The sequence below is a fragment of the Camelina sativa genome, chromosome 4 (genome assembly GCF_030686135.1).
Source record: "Camelina sativa cultivar CO46 ecotype springtype chromosome 4, ASM3068613v1".
NCBI lineage: Eukaryota > Viridiplantae > Streptophyta > Magnoliopsida > Brassicales > Brassicaceae > Camelina > Camelina sativa.
The window spans coordinates 23,747,278-23,767,318 of NC_141883.1; the positions used below are offsets into that span (position 1 = coordinate 23,747,278).

Below are 20,041 nucleotides of genomic sequence, written 5' to 3' on the forward strand. Positions count from 1 at the left end.
TAAGAATCCGTATTCACTTGTAATTACGTCAACTCTTTACTTAAATAACAAATTTTCTTTTTTTGGGTCAAGAAATTGAACCTAGAAGTTTAGGATAAATGAGCTTTGTTGATATAATAGATGAGAAAGGGTGAAGGTGATGTATGTAAAACTTTAATTTAAACGATCTTTTTTTTTTTTTTTTCCTTTAACGAGTTTTTACTTAAACCATTGCTTTTCTTAAAACAAAAACAACTTTTGGTACAGCTAAGCAAGGTTTGTGAATAAATCATCTTTGGTAAAGTCTCAATGAGAAATGGAACCCACATGAGGGGAGAGGTGAGATTATGATATTTTTTATTTTTTATAAAATAAAATAAAATTATGAAATGTTTATTTTGGAGAGAGAGAGAGAGATGAGGAAAGAGACTTCCACATGAAGACAGGGTAAGGAATGGTAAAATACAGCTAGCAAAAGAAGAAGAAGAAGAGAGAGAGAGAAGAAGTGTTTCTCACACCTAACTCTTTATAATAATAAGAGAGAAGCCATTGCTCTCTCCATTACTCAAACTCCCCCATTTTTTTTCCCAATCAATCACTCTTCACTTCTCCCCACTCCTACTCCTTTTTTTTTTCCTTTCTAAGCAATCTCTCTCTCTCTCTTCTTATATTCTCAAATTTGATACCTTTTCTCTCTTTCTCTTCTCATACGATCTGCACAGCACTAAGAACAGAGGTTTGATTTCCTCCTCTTTCTCTCATTGTTCATTTTGGCTTTTGCTTTTGTTTTGTAGAATTCTCGGAATTGTAATGGATTTTTTAGGAATCTTGATGTTTTTTTGCATAATTCAAGAAGTGTCGGTGGAGCCATTTCTTTCTAACCAATCTTGAATTTAACACTCTGTTTTTGTAACTGAAATTTTTTGAATTGTTTCTTTTTTTTTTTTAAATTTCACACAACAAATTCTAGAAGAAAAGATAACCCAAGAATGCTTAATTAACGGTGCTCTTTTGACTTTTTAGGACCCTTTAAGTCTATTTTTGATTGAATTTGTATTTAGAATGGTCCTCATTATTACTATTAAGCCTTAACCCCCCCCCCCCCCCAAAAAAAAAAAATCAGAAAAGGTGGGCCAAAGCATGTTTTGATTTTTCAAAATTTTTGATTTTTAAGGTGGTTCCAAAATTTGGTTCAAATTTTCAAAACTTTTCAGACATAACATAACTCATTAGAAACTTCTCCTGTTCAAACTCTTGTCATTTTCCTCTGTCTCTCTCTATATATCTCAGTTCATTCACATATTAGCCCATCTCCTCATTATTTTTATATATCAGTTTCTTTCTTCTCCCTCCAGCTAAGGTTGCAGCAATAATTGTAAGAAGAAGATGATTGGACAAAGCTTCCCTGAGGATCTTGATTGTGGCAACTTCTTTGACAACATGGATGACCTCATGGATTTCCCCGGTGGAGATATTGATGTCGGTTTCGGCATAGGTGACTCCGACTCTTTCCCTACCATCTGGACCTCTCATCAGGACACCTGGCCCGCCGCTTCCGACCCTCTCTTCTCTTCCAACACCACCACCAACTCCGATTCATCCCCTGAGCTCTATGTTCCGGTTAGTCCTTTATTTATATTTGTTTAGTTTTATGCTAACATACGCTCTTTGTTGTTCTGTTTTTGTATTTTTTGGCGCTTAATTGTTTCTATATATAATTTGGCTAACGTTGTTTCTTTTACTGTGGTGAAATTTGCAGTTTGAAGATATTGTTAAGGTGGATAGACCACCAAGCTTCGTTGAGGAGTCCTTGGTTGAGAAGAAGGAAGATTCGTTTTCGACAAACACGGATTCATCATCATCTCATAGCCAATTCAGGAGCTCAAGTCCAGTGTCGGTTCTCGAAAGCAGCTCATCCTCGTCCCAAACCACCAACACAACCTCCCTTGTCCTCCCTGGCAAGCACGGTCGTCCACGCACAAAACGTCCTCGTCCACCGGTCCAGGATAAGGACAGAGTCAAAGACAACAACAATGTGTGCGGGGCAGACTCGCGTCTCATCATTAGGATACCGAAGCAGTTTCTCTCTGACCACAACAAGATGATCAACAAGAAGAAGAAGAAGAAGGCCAAGGTTACTTCTTCCTCTTCTTCCTCCGGGATCGATCTTGAAGTCAATGGAAACAATGTCGATTCGTATTCTTCAGAGCTACATCCCGTTAGGAAATGTATGCACTGTGAGGTTACCAAGACTCCGCAGTGGAGGCTTGGACCTATGGGCCCAAAGACGCTTTGCAACGCTTGCGGCGTGCGTTACAAGTCAGGGAGGCTTTTCCCTGAGTACCGTCCAGCTGCTAGCCCAACATTCACTCCAGCTCTTCACTCAAACTCACACAAGAAAGTGGCTGAGATGAGAAGCAAGAGATGCAGTGATGGTAGCTACATAACCGAAGAGAATGATCTGCAAGAACTGATTCCGAACAATGCCTACATTGGTGTTGACTAAAACCACGAGAAAAAAGATGATTTCGATTTGCCAGGAGTAGGAAAGAGTCAGTTGAGCAGAAAAAAAGTTTTAGCATTAGAAGAGATGGAATGAAGAGAGCAATCAATTTGGGAGGGATTAAAAAAGTTAGATGAGAATTGATTGTGTTTTTGTATTTTGTATTTGTAGTGTGAATGGGCAAAAAAAACTCTTGAAACAGAGGAAAAGTAAGTTTGAGGAAGATCAGAAGATTTTGAAGACATTAGAAGAAAAAAAATTAGGTGTTTGAGTATTACATTATATCTTCCTCTTCTTCTTTTTTTTCTCTTTCAATTCTTTGTATTTTTATTGTGAGGATTCTTTTTTTGTTTTTTTTTTTTTTTGTAGTTGATATGTTTAGTTAAAAGATTTTTTTTTTTTTTGTTTCTGTTAATTAAAATCCAATGTTATAAATTGTTAATTATTTAGATGGTTTCCCTACCTTTGGAACTATACAATGCTAAATACATACTTTTTTTTTTGCCGACAAGCTAAAATATATTTAATTAGGGTACTCGCTGATTGAAGTTTAAAATAGATTGAAACGGTTTATAGTTTCTTACAAGTTTTATAATGGCTAAGTTAGTGGTATTGAATGATATATGCAATAATGAAGAAAAAAAAACAAAAATGGGAGATGAGACATTGAGTAACAACAACCACTCTCTTTTGCTAACAAAAAAAAATACTTCATACTAGCTTTTATGTGAAATCCACCCATCTATTATGCCAATTCAAGTTTAGAGTGTTTCTTAAGCTACCTACCTTCATTCAAAACCCACTCATTTCAGTTTTTTCACTCTCTTTTTTTTCCATGGGTTTCTTCATCTTTTTTTCCTTTCATAATTACTATGAGAACATTTTTTCAACATTTTCAATTTGCTGAACATTACTATTTAAGAAACACGTTGAAGGAATGATTAAACTTTTGTCCTCATATTGTTATTTTCAAAACATAAAAAGACTTAAAAGAGTTGTCTGATAAGTTACTGGACAAAAGAAGGATACTTTTGTATTCGCCAATGCACAAATAACCAACTCGATTGGGATAACATATCTTCCTTCATTCACGAATTTGATGATTTCGCCAAACTTTTTTTTTTCTTCTTCTCTTTTGTCTTTTAATTATGTCCTTTTCTTCTTTCTGTTAGGGTCTTTTATGGGTGAGTTCAATGATCTATAGCTAGTTGGGTCTTCGCCTAACACATTACATATATTTATAGTAGACGTATACATATAGATATATCTTTTTCAATTGTTCAAAGTAGTAGACTTACATGTTTGCATAATTTAGGAGAAGCCTAACTCGAGACTTCCCTATAAATAGAAGCCTATAAAAACCCGATCATTCCATCCCTGCCCACTCTTCTTTCTCCTCATCACTTTCACCCAATTCGATAAACACCATCTTCAACAAGTCTTCAACTAAGGGAATCATCAAGACACAAAACTTTTGACTTGGTTGTTAGCTGCCCTGCTAGGTTAGATAGTCTATTAGGTTAGGCCTCCATTATATAAGCCCACGTAGTGTTTCTTTACTGTTTTTTTTTCTTTCTTTTCTATAGCGATTGAAGCACACACGCGACTACGCGAGATCTTAGGCCCTGTTGCCTTAGACAATAAACTGATATTTGAAATCATAAAATATCCCCAATTTGTTCCCTTAAACACCTAAAAAGAGCACATTACACCTCTCACTTCGAAAAAAGGAAAACACTAAAAATGGAAAGTTGCTTATTGAGTGTTTTAACTTTGTGATGATCAAAAGTTAAAAATACCGTATCTTGCAAGTAAAAAAATAACAAATTTTGAAACGCTTCTCTACTCTTTGTTAAGAAGGCGATGGAGACGACGAAGAGGCTCTGTTACAGAGAAGCGACAGTGAAGGAGATTAAGCAGCCCAATACAAAAACGGAGTTCCACTTACCCAATCATATAAAGCCCATCAAGAATCTGTCCAATATTGATGCCTTTGGTAATCAATCATCTATCGCACCCTATAATTGGCCAGGTTAGATTTCTCATCTTTAAATCAAAAACGATTTTTCCTAAATTAAAAAAAAATTCTATGGTTTTTTTTTTACAACAAAAATTTTTTCCATGGTTTTTAAATAAATTTTCAAAACTTTTTTTTCTAAAATATTTTGTTTAGTTTTTTCTAATTCCGGATGAGAAATTTACTGAAAATAATTAGAGATTTCACAAATTCAAATTGTTTTTCTCATAGTTTTGTACTTTTAGCATTCAAATTTTTGTTTAATTTTTTTTTGCTCCAAGATTCAATTGTTATTTTATTTTAATTTTGATACTAAATTTTCAAAACAATATGAAAACTCATCAAACTTTAGATCCAATCATTTGATTTAGTCATTTGATCTTTAGAGGTTTCACAAATTTAACTTTTTCTCATCATTATGTATTTTTAGCATTCAAGTTTCTAATTTACTTGTAAAAAAAATGTTGTAAGTTAAAATGGAGATTTTTATTTATATTTTTTCGTCAAGATTTTAAATATATTTTGCATTCAAGTTTTGTTTTATGTAGTTGAACTTTTAGCTTTCAAGTGTACTATTATATTCGATTCAACATATTTGGTTACTGCTACAAGTGACAAACTAAAGAATCATTTGAATAATCCAAGCAAAAAAGAGAAAGAGAAAGTTTACGTTTTTGTAAAAGGAGAAATTTTAAACGTATGGTGGGCATTCACGGGAACAGATCAAAAACCTTTTTTCTTAGTAAAAGAGGAATAATTCAGAATACCACACTGATAAATTAGTAGCAAATTGGTGTTAACAAACCCAAAAGAAATAAACAAAGAACTAAACTTAGTTGTGGTGCTCACGAGCCTAGTCGCAAGTGGACGGCAAAAAAACAGAAGTTCACTATTAAGAAAGTTAAAGTTAATAGTTAAAAAGTCTAATATAGGCGAGGCAATGGCTAAAATGTTAGAAAATTAATAAAGGAGAGCTTAAAAATGGCAAGAAGTAAAAAACATCAAAACAGTAGAAACAAAAAAAAACACAAAGGCAAAGCTGCAAAGTCAAGTTGGGTCGGTGAAACCCACCTTACTCCTTGCCGTCCTCCCTAGTTTGAACATGTGCACTCTCTTCGTTACTAACCATCACTTTTGTCATATATACATTTTTCAATAATCAGATAAAATCTTTAGCGAAAAGCTATGTTATTTCTGAGATCAAAATCTGGCTTTTTCTTTTTCTTTTGGTTACCACTTCAAATATGTACAGTGATCAACACAATATACAGTATATGAATTTAATACTTATACCACAATCAGTAAGAGGCAAGCTCCATCTTGAGTTTGTTTTTAGAAAGATACACTATTTTCCTATGTATACATCTTCTGATCTAGAAGCTTTTCTATAAATCATCAACTAAAGTGGAAGAGGGCATGCTAATTTGAATGAATGAATACCCAACTTGTAAAGATTCTAAAAGATTTTCTATATATATCAACTAAATATTCGGCATGAAGCTCTCTCAAATACTTGGTCCACCTATTTATAGAGTACACAACTTTTTTTTGGAAACAGCTGAATGGAAAACTCTGTATTATTTAGGGTTTGGTACTAGTTCCTTTTGTTGTGCAACTATCAATAAATAACCTTATATACATAGGCACATAGCTTTATTTTGATAACTCTAAACTCTGAAGTGATTTGTGGCCTCTCATATCTCTTGGTTCATAATCTTTAGTTTGCTGATGAGTGTCGACTCTAGCTACAAATCTATCTATTAGGCGATTTTATTGTTAAACTTTCAAATCAATTCATATGTTTTACCTAGATTTTTGTCTCTGTACCAAATGTTTTACATAATCCTCTATGCCTAGGATGCTCTTTTGGAAGGTCTTGTAGTATATCATCAAGGGCGCCGAAGATGATGGACTAATAATAAACATTTTCTTGTAGGTTATTCGTCCGATTATTATTTTGGATTAAATACATCAACCATAATTTCAAGTGAAAACATCATAGACATAGTATATTATTTTTAATATTTCAGTTTAAAAAAAAAACATTCTAAATTTCCAAGAACTCTAAACCTTACTCGATTTTCAAAATCAGCAATGATGGATATATTATCAATGTTATTCGTCGAATTATTAATTTGGATTCTCAAGCTTGCCTTTGCTACCTTATTTTCTTCTTTACAACATTATTTAAAAGCCCATTGTCAAAGAGTCGGCTATGAACCCATGATTGTAATGAATGGATAGCTTGAATACTGCAACCACCACACTGAGCATTCCCGTCAAACATTTGTTAACTTAATGGTATTACAAATGTACTTTATACTAACGGTCTTTTAAAGATTTCATTTCGCTATTTTGTACCAAATAATTTTGATTTTTTTCCTAAACAATATATTCATACTATAAAATTTAAGCATTAGCCAAAACATTCTCTCTCCACTAGAAACCAAAATTTATCAATAATGAATAAAAACAGTCTTATCTTACATGTGAAATTAATCACCTCCGTCGGTTGCTATCATTCCACAACCTTAAAAAAACTATGTAAAATGATCATTAACAACAACAACAACAACCAAAAGATAAAAATAAAGTAAAACAGAGCCCAAAGCCTCGTCATATCTCTGCCCATAAATACCCCTTCACCGACTCACCATCTTACCACATCAATTCTCTCATCTCTCTCTCTCTCTCTTTGACTAGATCATAATAGTATAACAGAGACATACTCTTGAGTTTGGTGACGAAGCGAGGAGAAGAAGACAATGACGAAAGAAGTGGTTGGGGATAAGAGATCTTTCTCCGGTAAAGACTATCAAGACCCACCTCCTGAGCCTCTGTTCGACGCTACTGAGCTTGGAAAGTGGTCTTTCTACAGAGCTCTCATCGCTGAGTTCGTAGCAACCCTCCTATTCCTCTATGTCACCGTTATGACTGTCATCGGTTACAAGAGCCAGACTGACCCAGCCCTCCATCCTGACCAGTGTGCAGGCGTTGGCCTCCTCGGTATCGCCTGGGCCTTTGGTGGCATGATCTTCATCCTCGTTTACTGCACTGCCGGCATCTCTGGTTCGTCTCTCTCTTTATCCCCTATAATAATTTTTTCTTGTTTTGTCAAGTTACTTCTAAAGTAGCACACTCTTGTTAGCTAAGAGCATAACATGTTTTGTTTCAACATGATACACATTAACGGGAATTTTATATCTGATTTTTTTTGCTATTCTTGATTAGAAAAAATGTGATCAAGGGTGACTGACAAAACATAAGTTTGGCTTGGTTTGATCTCTATATGAATTGAGAAACTATAAAGATCAGTTCGGTTACGGATTATACTAAAAAAATTACTAGTTAAGTTCAAATTTAGTTTGGTTTGGTTTTAATGCTCACATAAATGTTCGGTTTAATGATCTAGGTGGCCATATTAATCCGGCAGTGACTTTTGGGCTGTTGTTGGCTCGGAAAGTGTCATTGGTGAGAGCAGTGATGTACATGGTGGCTCAGTGCCTCGGGGCCATTTGCGGTGTGGCTTTGGTTAAGTCCTTCCAGTCTGGTTACTACAACCGCTACGGTGGCGGTGCAAACGGTCTCTCCGATGGTTACAGTATCGGCACAGGTGTTGCCGCCGAGATCATTGGTACATTCGTCCTAGTCTACACAGTATTCTCAGCCACTGACCCCAAGAGGAGTGCGCGTGACTCTCACGTCCCTGTAAGTCCATTATTTTGCCGTTATGATTATTCATTTATTTTAGAGAATTTGATATGATTGATTATGTCACAACAGAGAAACTCAGTAATGGTTAGATAAATTTAATTATTCACCGCATTAATGGTAACAGTAGAATACCCGTGTCTTATACGGCGCACTCTTTCTTAGCATAAAGATTTGGCACGTATAAACTAGAAGTAGAAAGTATCATCAGCCTAGACGAGAGAATTAAATAATTAATATTCATATTTCGAATCGAGTTACGAAAGAATAATAGAACGTACGAGATATCACGGATATAATTTGCGAGTGTGACTTCTAGATCTTCATATTATAAAACACATAAAGGACATCGAGTCATTTAAACTTTTTGTCTTTCACGCCTATCTCTCCATCGTATACTCTGTATGTCCTTTGTTTGTACATGGTCCCAACTCCATTTGTAACCACGTATACTTCTCCCAGACATAACTATATATGAATATGAATAGTATTTTTGGATGAGTACTCTATACTATTTGTCTCGTCATTAGTAACATTTCAGTTTTATTGGTGTGGTGATATTGAAGGTATTGGCTCCATTACCAATTGGATTTGCAGTGTTCATTGTTCACTTAGCTACAATCCCAATCACGGGCACTGGCATTAACCCTGCAAGAAGTATCGGAGCTGCAATTATCTACAACAAGGACAAAGCTTGGGATCATCATGTACGTTACTATATCATATATTTTTACTTCTTTGTCTTCGATATTACTATTAGACAAGGTTACAATTTATTAATGTTTTACTATTATTACCACAGTGGATATTCTGGGTGGGTCCGTTTGCGGGTGCAGCTATTGCGGCTTTCTACCATCAGTTTGTGTTGAGGGCTGGTGCGATTAAGGCGCTCGGATCCTTCAGGAGCCAACCTCACGTCTAACTTTGATATTCTCTTCCCCAAGTATCAAAGAGACGACAATAAGAGAGACCTTTTTATCTATATATGTTGATGGTTGGAGTCACTTCTTGACGTGTAGTAATCTAATTTCTAGCTTTGGTGAGGGAGAGATTTTGAAGTGTACTCACTTGTGGGTCAACTTTAAATTGCTACTTCTATAGTTGAATTATGTCTACTCCTTGACGTAATATCTGGCTCTGTTTATTACTTTGCTAAATTGCTTATGAACCAACTCACGTGAAAGTGAATTCAGATCTGTTATTCCAAAAAAATATAAGTCAGCATAAATGCAATACGAGAAAGATATATGTATATTGGGAAAAAACAAAATGTTTTGATAAGAAGAAAAGTGGAGTAGTTAAGTCTCAACAAGTAAAGTAAAAAAGAAACTACTACTATTTTTGGTTTCTATCAAACTACGTTGTGGTTCCCTTTAGTTTGGAAGGTAATCTGATAGACGCTGTTGGCAATAGGGTAGTGGACTGGACGGTGCTGGACAAGACGTATCGAGAGGTCAAAAAAAGTGGCCATCAACCTCATCGTAAAGGAGGAGCTTAAACAACATGCAACTTTATGTTTCATGCGCATATTTGAAAAAAGTGAAATCACATGATGAAAATAGGCAGCAGGTTTCGCAGAAATCAGTGGACAGGCTAATCTCTCTCTCTATCTCAACCAACTTCACGTTCAAAAGTAAAGTTCTTAATTTCATCATCCTAAATACAAGGGAGCATCATGGAACACATTTCAAATCTTTTCTACATATATTTTTTCAATTATCTATAAAACCCTCGCACTTACATTACTAGAATTTAAATCGCAAATGGTAGAGCTAAATAAATAGTTTAGGAACTAAATTGTTTACCTTGCGGGATAAGTATAAAGTAGAGTGAAATTGTCAATATCCTAAAAACAAAATGAATATCGTAAATTTCCATATTCTTCATCAAGCAAATAGTTTAGAAGAAAAAAATTGCTTTAAGATAATTAATTTCCAGTGCTATAGCTATATTAAAATTACAATTTATTTACATTTTTAAAATATTAATTTAGCTATTATTCTCCTGCTTATTAATTCACAAACTTCATTTTCGTTTTCCTCAAGTAAAAAAAAATAAATATTGGCTAAAATATAAATTAAAAAAGGTCGGTGTACTGTACGCTAATAATAAAAAAAAAGGTAGCGATTCCACAATTTCACGAAAATACAAGGGTCGAGTCCTCAACTTTCTCTCTCTCTCTATCTCAACTTGTCGCCGAAGAAGAAGAAGAAGAAGAAGAAACAGGTGATCATCAATGGTGGCTAGGTTGCTTGCTATGAGACGCGCTTTGTCTCTCTTCAGTAACCAACAACCTCGAATTCCTCTCTCTCAAGGTCTCATCTTTTTCTCTTCCCTAATTTTGTTTTTTTTTACCCAAAAGCATAAACTTTAATTTTGCTCTGTTTCGGACATGTCTTCGTATCATATAACTTAGTGTTGTTTTTAAAAAAAATTGGATTTTTTCCGATTCTTTGTCCTCTTTTGGGTAATAGTTTTTAGGGAGATTTTAGTATTTGGTAGTTTTGGTAGCCTTTAGGGATTTGAGACAATAGTGTGATGATGAGTACTCGTAGTCACACATGATTAACATCTAAAACGGTCTTTGCTCTGTTACATTTTGGACTTAGAGAAGGCCTATAAGAAACTGAAGGTTATGAATACGCATAAACGTGCTTTGTCTTGTACATATCTTTGTATTGAACATTGGGTGTGTCCTGCTTATACTTCTCTTGATTTGAGCTTTTATGAAAGCATTCTATTGTTAAGTTATGACTAATACTTACATATGTCCTGGTTAGCATGTATCCTAGGAGGTTCTATGATGGCCTGTTATGGTATTGACTGTTTTAGCTGCGTGCAACTACAACTACTGTTAACTTTTATTGATCTTTCTCTGTTATTTTTTCATGAAAATATAGTCTCAACAGAGCAGTTGTCGCTATCAAACTCACTCTTCAGCAGGAATAATGGATATGGAAGATTACTACAGAGACAATTCTGTGTAACCCGTGGTGCTAACGAAGCTTCAGTAACCAATGTTTGCAACTCCTCAAACTCTGCTACTGAGTCGGCCAAAGTTCCGACAGCCTCTGAGGACCTGATGGTGAAGTACAAGTCCCAGTTGAAAATTAACCCGAGGCATGACTTCATGATGGTCTTTACTTGCAAGGTCTGTGAAACAAGATCTATGAAGATGGCGAGCCGAGAATCATATGAGAAAGGTGTTGTGGTGGTACGATGTGGAGGTTGTGATAATCTACATTTGATTGCAGACCGTCGTGGTTGGTTTGGGGAACCAGGAAGCGTGGAGGACTTTCTTGCTTCTCGTGGGGAAGAATTCAAGAGAGGATCAATGGATTCTCTTAACTTAACACCTGAAGATTTAGCTGGCGGAAACATGTCCACCGAATAGAGAGAGAGAGAGCTCTTGTTTGCTTTTTGCTAATTAAGTATTATGGAATGGACCTTCAAAATTATGTTCCAGTAGTATTATCTATTCTGGTAGTTCACTGTTTGGTATGTTCAAATGCAGAAGACGTTATCCTGTTATGTGTTTGGAATGTTTCATATAAATTGAGAGTTTCTACTGATTTTTAGGACACGAACAAAAATCTCAAGAAAGACAAAATGATTAAAAATCTCAGGGTTGATCAGTTTTAGGTGTTCAACTTCTCAATGATCTTTGCTAGAGCTGAATATGTGCCAATTGCTGAACATACTGCTCCTACTATCATAATTAAGATGCAGACCATCATCTACAAATACACCACAGGACGTTATTGCGATTTCAGTATGAAGAAATCTGATTTTTGGTTTGGCTACCAAAAAGTGAGCAGGCCATACCTGAGTAGGGGTTACTTTACTCCTTACGATGCTCAAGAAACAAGCAGGTGGTAATATCAGCGTCTGTGTCCAGAAAAATTGTCAGGCTTATATGAAATTGCAAAATATGGATTTGCTTAGCATAACCAGAAAAGGATGAAACAATATGTAACTTACAATGAGCATTGTCAAGAAAGATCCAATCAATGACATCACAAGGCCTGCAAATTTTTTGAGTGTCTCATATCACTATTAAACGAATCTATAATTGCAAAAGAAGTGAAACATATTTTCCTTACCGAAGAAGGGAATCGCAAGACCAACGAGCAAAGTAGAGAAGACTAATGCACTTCTAATGGCGATTGCGTAGAAACGTGACTTCCCATGGTTTGATGGTATTAACTCCTCAAGGCTCATAGCAACTGGAGATATTGTCAAAGCATATGTGCTTTCTTTCCGTTAAGGCCACATAATTTTTACAGTGTTAAGCATATAAGCTAATGAAAAAACTACAGAGGAAATAAGTGAAAAGTTTCTGAATATTTCTTGAGAAAGGATATTTGGTAAATGGATTAACTACCTGCAAAAAAGCATGAGAAATGTATTAGATGATCCATAAAGTCTAACCAGAAATAAGCAGAGGAAATATGAAAAGAAAAAACTTACTGTAGTCCATAAAGCAATCTTAGATGCAACCAAATCTTGAGGCATGTTAAGAGTAAATTGTGATTCTGTTAATTCTCCAAACATGCTATATCCCATAACAGCTACACCCGCATACATCAGAGTACAAATTCCAAAACTGCGAAAAAATACCAAATACAAAACTTCAAGAAACAATGTAAGACTTTGTTACATATATAGAATTCTAATGTGTTATAAGATTACCATGTCAAGAGAACAGCAGGAAACTGAGAGGGTTTGGCCATAGAGGTATAAATATTAGGGAAAACACCATGTCCTGAGTAGCAGTAACCATATAGTCCTACAGAAACCGGTAATGTTGCAAGGTTTAAAGGAGTTCCTTTGCTGTGAATCCCAACATCATCAACCAAACCAATCCAAAACAAGCACAAAACCACCAACACTGATGCAATCACCCCTCCAACTGCAAGATTAAGTATAGAAATCATTATAAGGTTTGTACATCAAAAAATGAATCCTCAAAAGATAACTATTAAATTTGATGTTTTATACCTGAAATGTAACTTAGCATGCTGAGATCTCGAAGCCAAACGGTTGGGAGAACAGCTAGGGTGGTAAGCAGAGCAAATAGATGAGGTGCATCTAAGTGTAACCCTCCAATACTTAGACTGGCATTTGGAAACATAGATGAAAGATTATCACTTTCCAAAATGATGTATTCAACACTCATAGCCTGCATGCACATAAAACATATATATCAAACTTTGTGCAACTAACTTTATATAAAAGAACATTCAGAATTCATCTAAGAAGACAAAGCAATTGTGGAATTTTCTGTCGTATTTGCAGTGTGGTTAATGATTTTTCAACTTATATAAAAAAAGAAAAGAAAAACCAAATGCTCCATCAATGAAACAAGAGAGAGGGAAACAAGATATATGGACCCTGGCCAAAGGTGTTGTCTAATGTCTACTCTACCATGTGGTCCCATGTTTTGACTAGAGATTCATTCTAGTTAAACAATAACAAATTTGTATTTTGTCTGTATTTATCAAATATAAAGCAAACTATTGGAGATATTGCAAGTTGTACTTACATATAGCTCCAGATAAAGTATTATCTGCAACCAAAGCCAAAAAAAAAGAGGAAATTAGAAAGCATGACATTACTGATATCTAAAAATAATAAACCTGAAAAGTTTATTATGTAAATGATGAGTTTCATCAGCTACTTACTGAGACAAGGATGCGACCGAAGGAACCAAAAGCAGCATGGCCAATATCGGGATAGGTCTGGATGTCAGGGTGGCTGTCAAGGCAGTAACGCAGAAGCAAACCGGTGTAAAAACAGAGGATACCAAATGCAAAGAGAATGAAAAGTCCTAACCATCCTCCTTCCTTCACAGCATATGGTGTTGACAATATTCCAACCCCACATAAAACATTCACTCCTGCACACACATGTATGTCCTCACTCAGAGAATTTTAACTAAATAAGGTTTAGTGTCAGTGAGAACAGAGCAAACTAGTCAGATTGTTTTTTGTCCACCATTCACAAGTTTTGTTTGTATTGTCTGTAAGTAGTGGATCACTTTTTGAATCATCCCGGGCAAATGTTAATGTTAGATCTCTTATTTAATTAGTATATAACTACAAGTTATCACTTTAGAATAAAATAAAAATTTTAAAGCATAATTGAGTATAGTGATGAAACTCACCATTAAGAACAGCCTGTCCAAACGAGCTATCTTTGGCGATTGCCATTTCATGAGACACCATGGATGATGGTTTGGACGGAAGCAGGAAATGAGAGCTACGTTTATGCTTTGGTGCTTCCTCATCTACTAGCAGAGGTTTTGTAACAGTACAAGGTAATGTTTCTGGAGTATGTCTTCTTGTCATGGTGGAAGACAAGAAAGAGCTTCCTAATCTCGACATTGAAGAATTAGCCAGAAAACCCAAATTGGGTGATGGTAGACTTCCATACAGATCAATCGACTGCCTGAAACATTTAACATGAGTTTTCATAAAATTGGTGAAGATGACAAAATCAAAAGTGTAACAAATTTAAAGAATAATAATATGTATATACCTATAACTCTTTGGCCATGCGGTTGAGTATGGGCTAGCTTTAGAGTGATGATCATGATGCTTTTGATTGTAAGCGTCATGAGAAGAATCAGAAAGACTTCCATCATCGTCTTCATGGTCAGACAAGTTCTTTCTCTCGTCGTCTCCTTCTTCGCTCTCAAGGTAGAGGCTCTGATCAGAAGTTGAGTGATTCATTCTCACACAATCCTTATCCAATTTATGGATGCTATTAAGGTTTCAGAGAATCTTTAATTAAATTACACACAAGAAACAAACAAAACAAAAAAATGGATTCACAAAGTAGGAGTCTAAGGGAGTGAAAGGACAAAACGAAAAACTTTGTCGAGGACAACTAGAGGAGTAAAGAGCCGTTGAAACGTGAGTCATTCATATATATCAAGAGTTTAACCATGGTTAGGTCAAGTTTGTAACTACTATATAGTACAATATCTAAAATCGACGCATTATCCTTCTATGAGTATGAGAAATAATGATATATTAAGAAAAAATAAATTCTTATATCATTCTAAATATTAATAGTTCAAAGTGGTAATAAATATTTTTTTTTTCAACATTTCCTTCCAATTAACTTGTTTCTTGTAATAATCAATAATAAATAAGTTGGCTAGGCTATTATTTTTATTTTTAACAATAAAGTTTATTTCTTTGTCACTAGAGATAATTAATTATATTAAGAATTATATAATTAATAAGAGATATACATACACACAAATTAGTAGTAAAGCTTCATAAACTTTAAATACACACAAATAATTATATCAACCGTCTCCTTCATTTTAATACAATGCTTCTTATATATATATATATATAAGACTCAGATATTCGTATTTTAGGTATGCAATGTTTTTTTATTAGAACAACATTTAAAAAAAAAAAAAAAACCTTATTGGCGAGGGTAGAACCACGTCCACATGGGTGTGTGGATCTGTTTTTGTGAAAATTTGGAAGTTTGTTATGGTAGAATGGCACCAGAACTCAAGAACATGTCCATATTTGATGAAAAACAGAAAAAAGAACATGCCCACATTTAATCTCTTTTTATTCGCCGCTTCCAGCTATATAAAAATATCTTACATCCTCACATGCTGATTTTGTTCATTATAGTTGTTTTCAATTATTTTGCCAAGTAGATGTATCACGTAACTGGTTGTTTTGGGATTACTTCACACTTGTGCATTATGATCTATATATGATGGGTCATGTTTATCTGTGTAATAGGCGATAAGCTTGACATATGCAAACACGGAACACCGATCCCGAAACTTTTATTAGTATGATTATATGAAGTTGTATTGTAGTGTCTGATTGATTAGTCGTTACTAGATCTTAGAAATGTTTAACATCAATAAACCAAAAAAAAAAAAATGTTTTGAGATTTGATTCGTGATAAAGTATCACTTTAATAATAGTAATAAAAAAAGTAAACAAAAAAAGGCCGCATGATCTTATTCCTAATGGTTTGTTTGTTGCTCGGGACATGATATTTACACTTTTACAACAAAACAAAAGGATAATAAGCAAACCAATTTTTTTCAACAACATGCTATAACAATGATTTTCAAAAATACCCTTTTTTCTAAGTCATTTTTTTAAAATAGTCTTTCATGTTTGTCATTTTCAAAAATACCCCTTTTCTATGAATAAAATAACTAAATTCTAAATACTAAACTCCAAATACTAAACCCTAACTCCTCAAAACTATATACTAAATGTACAATGAGAACCCAAACCTAAAAATAAAAATTCTAAAAATTAATTTAACACATTAAAATTATCTAAAAGAGAGTAAAAATGAAAATGTTAAAAAAAAGATGATATTTTTGAAACAGGGTATCCCAAAAAGAATATTTTTAATAAATTCTCTATTATTATACATGTTACTAGATTATGACCGTGAAATTTTTATATATTCTATTTTGATTTACAGTGTCATTTATCTAAGTTTTAAAATTTGAAATAATTCCTTTGTTTTATTATCATGATTTAATTTTTTTAAAAAATTATATAACTTGTTTCTATGTTGTATTTCCAAAATAAATGTGTTTAATTTATATATATTCACTTTTAAATTTAGATTTATTTTTGAAATGTACTGATTTTATTGGAGTTTATTTAATAACTTTTAAGATTGCATATTCTAATCCTAATTAAATTATTTTATTCGACATATCTTATATTAGTATTGTTAAAAATAGTAAAATAAGGGTTTAACTCGTGTTTTAAGTATTAGATTAATGATACTTTAATTTATAGTAATATCGATTCAAATCCGTTCCATCATACAAACCGTCATGCAATATAACCCATCTGTATTATTTTAAACTTTTAATATGTTTAAATATTCATAATTTTAGAAACACTATTAATTTTAGATATATCAATTTTTAGTTCTACTATATAGGGTTGAATTAAAACAAAAATCAACTTTATAAACCAAACTAATCATATAAAAAATTTAAATTTGGATTCTTCTTAGTGAAGCTTCCGGCTTATTCGGATTTAGATTTATTTTGATTTTATATATAATAAGACTTTGAATTATTATCTAAACATTTTAGCCAATGTGACTTGGTCAACACACCATTTATATTAATAGAGTTATATATGTCCGTTTTTTAAAATTTGAGTCATAGTATATGCAAAAAAAATTGTTTTTTTTTAATAAATTCATGTATTAAATGATGATTCAAAATATAAAAAATAAAAGCAAACAAAGATAAATGGAGAATCAAATTTAAAATTTAAAAAAATATTGCCTTTAATTGTTTTTTTTTATAATTTTAAATAGAATCATGAATTAAATACATTAGTGAATATTTTGAATAACAAATTAGTGGCTTTAACATCAAATATGATGGCATGACTGTAAATAAATCTAACTCCGAGATTTATTTTATAAAACTGCTACAGTTATATCTGTATAATTGTTTTTTTTACTATTGTCTATATAAGTCGGCATTACAAAGATGATAGTTCTTCCATCTTATAAATCTTTTTAATTTATCATCCAAAACCGGGGTTACTATGTTCGATCTCCATTCACACGAACATAGTGCATTTAACAAGTATACTTAGGCTTCAATTGGTGACCACATTTTAGGAAAAGAATGAGGAAAAATGTGATATTTCTCTTTATTCCACAATTTTTTTACTATTTGATAGTAAAATTTTTTCCTTTACATTCCTCTGCATTCTTAAAGAAATAAGGAATAATAGAACAAAAGTGTTCCTCCCCAAAATTGATGAGGCACAAATGGAACAGAAAAAAAAACAAATATTAAAATTCGTTTTTTTATTTTAAAATAAATAAAAAATAAGTTTATTAATAATATTCAATTTTTTAATATTATAATTTTATATTTTCATAATGTAATAACAGAAAAAAATAATTTTGATATGAATTTCATGTTAAACTAATCTTAAGGCTATTTGAAAACCATATATGAATAGTAAAATAAATTTAGGAGACTCATGTTTATATCATAAATAAAAACTAAAAATATTTTAAATTACCTTTAAAATTGAATTGTAGGTTAATATTAAATATTAATATTTAATATGACATATCTAAAATTTAATTTACAATTAAAAAAAAAACAAATGTAAAATTCATTGTATATACATTAGAAGTAGTATTAATATTATCATTGAATTTGATTTATTTAATATTTAACTTATATAATAATAACAATCTGAATAAATGCGACCAACAATTGCGTTCTTTCAAGCGCACCTTCTAGATATTTCTGAAAAGTCGTGATGGATCATTAAAACGGTTATTTATGAAAAATTACAACTGTTCACTGTAAAGTTGTGTTGATTGGAACATTCGTATCTTTTGAAATCTATATATATTTGTCTGTTTGAACTGTTTTCATTTTTTTTGTCATGACACAAAACTATATAATAATAACAATCCGAATAAATGCGACCAACAGTTGCGTTTTTTCAATCGTACCTTTTGGATATTTTCTGAAAAGTCGTGATGGATCATTGAAACGGTTATTTATGAAAAGTTACAACTGTTCACTTTAAAGTTGTGTTGATTAGAACATTCATATCTTTTGAAATATATATATATATTTGTTTGTTTGAACTGTTTTCATTTTTTTGATATGACACAAAATCAACTAAAATTTCAATCTCAACGGATTATACATTTTTCTAAATTATTTTCTAGCATTCATTCTTTTAAAAGTCAAGAAATTCCTCTAATTGTTGATTTAACAAAAGATTTTTGGAATGATGAATCTAATTTAAATCTTTTAGTTAATTTTAAATATAAAAGTTTAATGAAAATACCTAGAGTGTTTTTCCAAGAATCTGATGGATTACATAGTGAGTTTTTGGATTTGACTTTTCAATATGGTAATAATCCGAATAAATGCCACCAAAAGTTGTGTTTTTCAATCGTACCTTTTGGATAATCTTCCAAAAAATCTGTAGAAAATTTAAATTATGTGTTTAACAAAAAGTTGCATTTGTTCATTGTAACGGTTTTTTTGTAAAGTTGCAACTGCTCATTGTAGAGCTTTGTCTATTCGAATATTCATATATTTTGAAATCTATATATTTGTCTGTTTGAACTGTTTTCATTTTTTTACCATGACACCAAATAATATAAAATTTCAATCTCAACGATTTTTACACCTCTCTAAATTATTCTCTAGCATTCATTCTTTTAAAAGTAAAGAGATTCCTCCAATTCTTGATTTAACAAAAGATTATTGGAATGATGAATCGAATTTACAACTTTTAGTTAATTTTATACCTAGAGTCTTTTTCGAAGAGTTAAATGGATTATATAATAAGCTTTTGGATTTGACTTTTGAATATGGTAATAAAGATGTCTTCTATTTAAAAGCAGTTTATATGAGTTTGTAGGAATAATCAAGTGCACATATAACAGTTGCAATTTTTCGTAGTATATTTTCGTAAAAAAAATGTTTTTATTTGTTTTTTAAAATTCAAATGGTTGTATCTGTTCATTGTAGAGTTGTGTCTTTTCACTATATTTAATTTATCTTTTTTCATCACAATTTTTCGTTTTAATAGGTGTATCTATTTAAATAGTCATGTTTTTTTAACTCTCTTTATATTTGTCTCTTCATCACTAACTAACAAGTTCGTTGAAACAATTTTTCCATTTTATGTTGAGTCTAGATAATTGAATATATTCTAACTAAAATTTTAGAAATGATTATAGTAATAGAGAAATTTTATACAATTTAATATTGAATTTACAGTTGTGTCTATTTATCTTAACTTTCC

General features: G+C 32.4%; 4 protein-coding genes across 6 annotated transcripts; 3 read left to right on the forward strand and 1 right to left on the reverse strand.

The window, feature by feature from the left end:
- Positions 1-374: 374 nt before the first annotated feature.
- LOC104781349 (GATA transcription factor 8) lies at positions 375-2,931 on the forward strand. Of its 2 annotated transcripts, none has more exons than XM_010506005.3 (3): positions 375-715; positions 1,335-1,599; positions 1,739-2,931. In XM_010506005.3, exons 2-3 carry the CDS (start codon positions 1,366-1,368, stop codon positions 2,483-2,485), a joined length of 981 nt encoding a protein of 326 aa, XP_010504307.2. In that variant the 5' UTR covers positions 375-715; positions 1,335-1,365; the 3' UTR covers positions 2,486-2,931. The 2 variants fall into 2 exon arrangements, with proteins under 2 accessions (XP_010504307.2, XP_010504308.2); XM_010506006.3 differs by having other exon boundaries at positions 457-715; positions 1,315-1,599.
- Positions 2,932-4,064: 1,133 nt separating this feature from the next.
- Positions 4,065-9,338, forward strand: LOC104784074 (putative aquaporin PIP2-5). Its single transcript, XM_087511462.1, has 4 exons — positions 4,065-7,568; positions 7,912-8,207; positions 8,777-8,917; positions 9,013-9,338. Exons 1-4 carry the CDS (start codon positions 7,265-7,267, stop codon positions 9,130-9,132), a joined length of 861 nt encoding a protein of 286 aa, XP_087367588.1. The 5' UTR covers positions 4,065-7,264; the 3' UTR covers positions 9,133-9,338.
- A 956-nt stretch (positions 9,339-10,294) lies between these two features.
- Positions 10,295-11,786, forward strand: LOC104781351 (uncharacterized). Its single transcript, XM_010506007.2, has 2 exons — positions 10,295-10,525; positions 11,111-11,786. The coding sequence occupies exons 1-2, from the start codon at positions 10,447-10,449 to the stop codon at positions 11,602-11,604; spliced, it is 573 nt and encodes a 190-aa protein (XP_010504309.2). The 5' UTR covers positions 10,295-10,446; the 3' UTR covers positions 11,605-11,786.
- Positions 11,755-15,111, reverse strand: LOC104781350 (amino acid transporter AVT1B). 2 transcript variants are annotated; one of them, XM_087511464.1, is made up of 12 exons: positions 14,751-15,111; positions 14,377-14,660; positions 13,895-14,109; positions 13,756-13,779; positions 13,212-13,392; positions 12,903-13,122; positions 12,681-12,816; positions 12,575-12,594; positions 12,314-12,459; positions 12,192-12,235; positions 12,036-12,098; positions 11,755-11,947 (listed from the first exon to the last, which is right to left on the reverse strand). In XM_087511464.1, the coding sequence occupies exons 1-12, from the start codon at positions 14,942-14,944 to the stop codon at positions 11,849-11,851; spliced, it is 1,626 nt and encodes a 541-aa protein (XP_087367590.1). In that variant the 5' UTR covers positions 14,945-15,111; the 3' UTR covers positions 11,755-11,848. The 2 variants fall into 2 exon arrangements, with proteins under 2 accessions (XP_087367590.1, XP_087367589.1); XM_087511463.1 differs by having other exon boundaries at positions 12,314-12,455; positions 12,571-12,594.
- Between the last annotated feature and the right edge of the window lie 4,930 nt (positions 15,112-20,041).

Bases quoted from the DNA above. Each gene is read 5' to 3' on its own strand.
- LOC104781349 (XM_010506005.3), top strand. From the start codon at position 1,366: ATGATTGGACAAAGCTTCCCTGAGGATCTTGATTGTGGCAACTTCTTT. The intron at 1,600-1,738 runs GTTAGTCCTTTA...TGAAATTTGCAG, and splicing joins CCCCTGAGCTCTATGTTCCG to TTTGAAGATATTGTTAAGGT.
- LOC104781351 (XM_010506007.2), top strand. From the start codon at position 10,447: ATGGTGGCTAGGTTGCTTGCTATGAGACGCGCTTTGTCTCTCTTCAGT. The intron at 10,526-11,110 runs GTCTCATCTTTT...ATGAAAATATAG, and splicing joins TCGAATTCCTCTCTCTCAAG to TCTCAACAGAGCAGTTGTCG.
- LOC104784074 (XM_087511462.1), top strand. From the start codon at position 7,265: ATGACGAAAGAAGTGGTTGGGGATAAGAGATCTTTCTCCGGTAAAGAC. The intron at 7,569-7,911 runs GTTCGTCTCTCT...TTAATGATCTAG, and splicing joins CTGCACTGCCGGCATCTCTG to GTGGCCATATTAATCCGGCA. The intron at 8,208-8,776 runs GTAAGTCCATTA...GTGATATTGAAG, and splicing joins CGCGTGACTCTCACGTCCCT to GTATTGGCTCCATTACCAAT.
- LOC104781350 (XM_087511464.1), bottom strand. From the start codon at position 14,944: ATGAATCACTCAACTTCTGATCAGAGCCTCTACCTTGAGAGCGAAGAA. The intron at 12,817-12,902 runs GTAATCTTATAA...ATTTTTTCGCAG, and splicing joins CCTGCTGTTCTCTTGACATG to TTTTGGAATTTGTACTCTGA. The intron at 11,948-12,035 runs GTATGGCCTGCT...GTGTATTTGTAG, and splicing joins GTAAAGTAACCCCTACTCAG to ATGATGGTCTGCATCTTAAT.